This window comes from Carcharhinus amblyrhynchos, chromosome 9, assembly GCF_965287045.1.
Source record: "Carcharhinus amblyrhynchos chromosome 9, sCarAmb.v2.hapA, whole genome shotgun sequence".
Lineage (NCBI taxonomy): Eukaryota > Metazoa > Chordata > Chondrichthyes > Carcharhiniformes > Carcharhinidae > Carcharhinus > Carcharhinus amblyrhynchos.
In genome coordinates, this window is record NC_137332.1 from 64,703,119 (window position 1) to 64,709,118 (window position 6,000).

At 42.0% G+C, this 6,000-nt stretch overlaps 1 protein-coding gene across 3 annotated transcripts in view; it reads right to left on the bottom strand.

Annotated features, from left to right (window-relative positions):
- Positions 1-5,433, bottom strand: part of crb1 (crumbs cell polarity complex component 1) — a 143,564-nt gene extending 138,131 nt beyond the window's left edge. For 2 of the 3 annotated variants that reach the window (XM_080195848.1, XM_080195849.1), the window contains exon 1: positions 4,892-5,433. In XM_080195848.1, the coding sequence (XP_080051974.1) occupies positions 4,892-4,970 (79 nt within the window). In that variant the 5' untranslated portion in view covers positions 4,971-5,433. The remainder of the gene's footprint in view (positions 1-4,891) is intronic. The other variant, XM_080195847.1, reaches the window with a different exon arrangement.
- Positions 5,434-6,000: the final 567 nt, after the last annotated feature.

Consider the following 6,000-nt stretch of genomic DNA (forward strand, 5'->3'; position numbering starts at 1 on the left):
TTGGAGGTTTATCCAGGATCACAACAATTTTTCTTATTGCCAAAAAAGTTTATTCACTTTTGACTTTGCTGTATCATTTGTACTAATGAATTGTTGCAAAAGGAATCATTTACTACACTACAATTGTCAAGCTGCATTTGAACTTGTTGGTTATCCCTTCAAAGACTTGTTGGTTATCCCTTCAAAGGTGTAGATGTCAAAAGTTTCATATCAACATATTGAGGAGTGGCACAGTGGTTAGCACTGCTACCTCACAGCACCAGGGACCAGGGTTCAATTTCGGTCTCATGTCACTGTCTGTGTGGAGTTTGCATGTTCTCCCCATGTCTGTGTGGGTTTCCCCCAGGTACTCCAGTTTCCTCCCACACTTGAAAGATGTGCGGGCTGGAGTGGCTGGTGGATTACCTATGACTCGAAGGATTGGCCATGCTAAATTGCCCCTTAATGTCAGGGGGAACTAGCTATGGTAAATGCATGGGACTATGGGGATAAGCCTTGGGAGGGATTATGGTTGGTGCAGACTTGATGGGCCAAATGGCCTCCTTTTGCACTGTATGATTCTATAATTCTATATATAATGTTGTTGATTGAAATAGGATATTTGAAATGATAGACGGAGGGTGATGAATTTATCTTGGATTAAATATCTTGGTTTTTTTGAGGATGGACAATGCAATAAATACTAACATTTATTCTGTCCCTTGATTTTGAGGATAGGGTCATGAGTTTCTGCCACGTGTCTTCATGTGACTGGAGAGGCCGATTCTTAGGCACATGGGAAAGGAGGCTCCACAAGATCTTGGAATCCAGAGTGCAGGATTTGCAGGATGATGATCATGCAGGGTGTGATTCCCAGCCAGGAGGAAGAGGGACCATTTCTTTCGAGGTTATTTCTTCTGGCCTCCTCCCCACTTACAGTAAGCAAATAGGAGTCTGAAGAGAACTGCTCACTCACAGATGACAACAATAGAAGGAAGCAAGGTGAAACAGGAGAAGTCAGAAGGTAATATTTGATAAAAGAGACAAAATTTAATAAGAGTGACAAGAAAGGAATGAAAAGTAAAACTGGAAATAAAAATTGTCCAGAAAATAAAAAGAAAAACAGAAAGTTGTGCGAGGGCAATTGGATAGAATCTTTTCAAGGCTTCTACTCCTCCATTGCCAGGTCTCTGATGGGAACACCATTGTCTACTGATGTCAATTATGGCTCAACAGAAGGTTATGGGTTCAATGCAGAATTTAGTCCAACACTTCAGTGCAGCACTGAGGGAGTGCTGGACAGTAAAAGCAGACAACTCCTTTGGATAAAATTTAAAACTGCAAGTCCAGATGTAAAAGCTTCCATGGTTTCAAGGAAGAACCAGAGGGGATCTTTTGGGTAACCTAATCAATATTTATTCTTCAAATCACATCAATAAAGCAGGATATTTTGTTATCACACTAATACCTTGTTAATCACAAATTGGTTTCCTTGTTCCTGTATTACATCAATGACTGCACTTTTAAAAAGGTACTTTGATAAAGTACCTTTGGACCTTCCTGAGATTGTGGATGGCATTATTGAAATTGAAACATTTGTTTGGTTTTAGCTGGTTGGCATTTTACCGCCCCAACCACCGCAGGAATCAGACAATGGGAAGGTCTGTCGGCCTCAGGCAGGATTTTATAGTGAGCGAGTGAGTCTGTAAAATCCCGCTTATGGTGTCAAAGCGGAATGAGTCCTGAATCAGTGAACTGGTAATCAAGGAGAACTAGTTTCCAGTGGTAGGTATGTCATTAACTATAGCACACAGATTTAAAGAAATTGGTAGAAGAGCCTGCAGTAATTTGAGGAAATTATTTTATGCAGTGGGGCAATGCTAGGGGGCAGTTCCAGAGCAGTGTAGAGGAGAGAGTGTGTTCTATGAGGGTCATGAGGGTGGGGTAGTTCCGTGGGATGTTTTTTAAAGTTTTATTGTTTTTAAATCAGGGCACCCTATGAAAAGGCAGCCTAGTCGTTCAGAAACCTGATTTGCTGGCGCTTTGAGCTCAGTCACAGTCTGCCCCACCAGCATGATGTTGTGGGAGCCACCCCTTCCGTTCTTTTGGTAAAGTGTTTGAAAATTTGGCAGGAAAACCTGGCAAGGCGGCCCTTTACTTATCCCATCCGAGACAACATTTTCCCAAACTATTTTAAAATTCTCTTTGTCTCAGCTGCCACTCCTTTTTAAGATCCTAGGATGCAGACCATCAAGTCCAGCGGATGTGTTAGCTTTGTGTTTCATTAGCAGGCCCAATTATTTTTTCTAATGATAATGATTATTCTAAGTTTTGTCTGTCCTTTAGTCTCTTGATTTTCTACTATTCTTAGATGTTCTTTGTATCTTCTACTGTAAAAACAGAGAAAATACCTGTTCAAAGCCTCTGCTATTTCTTTGTTTTCCAGGATTAATCTCCAGTCTCATCCTCTTTGAGAACAATTGTCATTTAGCTACTCTCTTCCTTCTTATATACTTGTCAATGCTTTTCCTAATTTTATATGTCTTATCTGTTTCTCTCATACTCCAATTTCTCCCTTTTTTTAAAGTTATCCTTTGCTGGTTTCTAATCTTCTGCTCAGCCACTAATCTTCAATAGATTCACCAATAACTCTGAAATGCAAATTGGTTAAACACTTACATGGAAAGAATGTACAGGAGAATGAGATTAATTGGATAGTTCTGTCAAAGAGCTAGTGCAGGCATGAAAGGTCTTCTTCTTTGCTGTATCATTTACCCATTCCTATACTGTGCCTGGCATAACTTTAATTTCTTCCAAAATTACATTTCCTTAATGCAGGAAAGAAAATATTAAATAAACTGCAATTGTCATCTGAAATGTAAGCACGTTGGTAAATAAATGAGATGGCTTTTGAATACAAATTACGTTTAACTCAGAAGAGGAAAATGTGTCCATTAATGGGTATTTAGTTTAACAAAGCAAGTAATTCAGAAAGCTAATGGAATGCCATTGTTTATTGTGAGATGAATTGATTACAAAAGTAGGGAGATTATTCTTCAGTTGTGCAGGGCATTGATGAGACCACATCTGGAGTATTGTGTACAGTACTGGCCTCCTTAATTAAGGAAAGATATAAAATATGTTAGGAGCAGTTCAGAGAACAGTTTTCTGGACTCATACTAAGAACGAGCTGGTTGTCTTATGAGGAAACGTTGGAAAGATTAGGTTTGTATCCAACAGAGCTTAGAAGAGTAAGAGGCATAGAAACATAGAAGATAGGAAAAGGCCATTTGGCCCTTTGAGCCTGCTCCACCATTCATTACAATCATGGCTAATCATCCAACACAAAGCCTAATCCTGCTTTTTCCCCTATAACCTTTGATCCCATTCATCACAAGTGCTATATCCAGCCACCTCTTCAAACACATCCAACTGCCTCTTGAATACATCTTGATCAAAATCTTTATAATCCTGAGGATATTGACAGGGGATTTTTTTTGGAGAATCTAGAACTGGGGGTCACTGTTTAAAAATAAGGGGGTCACTCATTTCGGATGGAAATGAGGAGTTTTTTTTCTCTGAGAGTCTTTAGTCTCTGGAACTCTCTTCCTCAGAAGACAGTGGAAGCAGAGTCTTTGAATATTTTTAAGGCTGAGCTAAATAGATTTTGATAATCGAGATTACCTTATATCCTGCTCCTAATTCGTGTGTTAAAGCAGATGTCACGAGAAATTATTTCGATGGACCCTGAAGGATCAAACTATTCGACAAGCATCTCACTGGATTCGAGAATAAGCGTTTAAAGAGGTAAATCAAACACTCTATAAGATACTAACCTATTAAATCTAGTGGATAGAATAAAGCTTTTGCGCCACAATTTAGGTTTGTGTTATTAGTAGAAAATCGACGCACAGTGGATTTCTTCGGCAGAACAATTCAATGTGAAATGAACTTTGTTTTTATAACTCAGGGTGCACGCCAACCAGAACTCCTTCAATATCTGCTCTCACTTGTACAACCTCCGCTATAAAGTCGCAATCTTCGTCTCGTTTAGAAATAAAAATATATCCGACACAAGAATACTTTTTTTGACCATTGCCTGTCGCCTCAAACTCCTGAAGGCAGCAAGTTCGGGCAACCTTGGAATTATAAATGAGACAAACTCAGGGTCCATCAGGTTTGCCCATCAATCTGTTAATTCTGCAGCAGTTTAGCTACTTTGTCTTAGACAATTAGTTGACCCTCTGGGTAGAAAGGGCGGGGGACAAAAGCCATTCTGTTCTATTTGATCTGCGCGACATACCCACATTAACCAGACACTGCCGGCATAAACTGCACTAAATCCCCCTCCAAGCAGCTGCTGTGTAAACGGGCTTTCATTGATATTCAGATGAATTCTGAATTCGGACCCCTCTTGGCCGAGCTGTACTGTCTTCACCTTGACAAAACCCTCTGGGATTCAGAACTCAAAACCATTGCTCACGAAACAACAACAAAGTCTCGGCGATCTTTTGTCATCTCCTGTCATTCACTCATTCAGCCAGGCTCAAACCCATCCTGCCTGGCTGAGATTTAAAGTCAAACCCCGCGCAAAAGCACTCCACGGAGCATCGCCCCTGTCCTGCAAGCAGCAGAAGTTCAGTAATTGTTTTATTTTACATTGATTGGTGTTTCTGGTCAATTAATACCAGAATACTAATTATTACTAATTGATATTAATACTAATATCAATATTAATACTAATATCAATGAGTTGATCCGCCACAACTGATCGAAACGCCTGAATCATCATCTGACACGAAATAGATACTCGAAATCAACATTTCAAAGCCCGTCTCTGTTGCGATGTCCCACCCAGAACCCCCAAATGTTAGAAATCCAGTGGGGAAATAGGAAAGGTGCCGGTACTTACAGTGGGCAATGATGGCGAGGAGCAAAGGCAGGGAACGGACGGGCTGTGGAGCCACTCTCGCAGCGTTACACAAAGCCATAGTTTCGGGAGGGAAGCATGCTGGAGCTTTGCTGGGTGTCTCTCGGCCCTCCGGCGCTCTCCACGCACCCTAGGCACAGAGTGGACTCGCTGAATGTCATCCCCGCAGCGCACCTCTGTGCCAGCGGCCAGGCTGTGTTGCTGCCACCACTCCAGAGGCGGCAGTCACTACCAATCCCCCCACACTTTCCTGCAAGCACCTGGGCGATTTCCCAAACCCGCTACAGATCCGAATTGGCGGCCGGACTGGAGTTCTCTGCAGTTTGCCACTTCTTCCCGTAAAGCAGCCTGTTTCTCTCTTCCGTTTACAGCGGATAACCTGTTGCGATCATCCCCCGCCAATTTGTTGTTAAAAGCAAGTTAATGCGGATGCTGGAATTTGAAACAAAAAAATGCTGGAAAATCTCAGAAACTCTGACAGCATCTGTAGAGAGAGAATAGAACCAACTTTCGAATCTGGATGACCTTTAGGCAGAGCTTAATAGAAACATAGAAAAACTATAGCACAAACAGGCCCTTGGGCCCACAAGTTGCAAGGAACATCTCTAACTATAGGCTTACCTATAACCCTTAATCCTACTAAGTCCCATGCACTCATCCAGAAGTCTCTTAAAAGACCCTATCAAATCCGCCTCCACCACCACTGCTAGCAGCCGATTCCAAGCACCCACCACCCTCTGAGTGAAAAACTTACACCTGACATCTCCTTTGTACCTACTCCCCAGCACCCTAAACCTGTGTCCTCTTGTGGCAGCCATTTCAGCCCTGGGGAAAAGCCTCTGAGAATCCACCCAATCAATACCTCTCAACATCTTATACACTTCTATCAGGTCACCTCTCCTCCTTCTTCTCTCCAAGGAGAAAAGACCAAGCTCCCTCAACCTATTCTTATAAGACATGCCACCCAATCCAGGCAACATCGTTGTAAATCTCCTCTGCACCCTTTCAATGGCTTCCACATCCTTCCTGTAATGAGGTGAACAGAACTGAGCACAGTACTCCAAGTGGGGTCTGACCAGGGTCTTATAAAG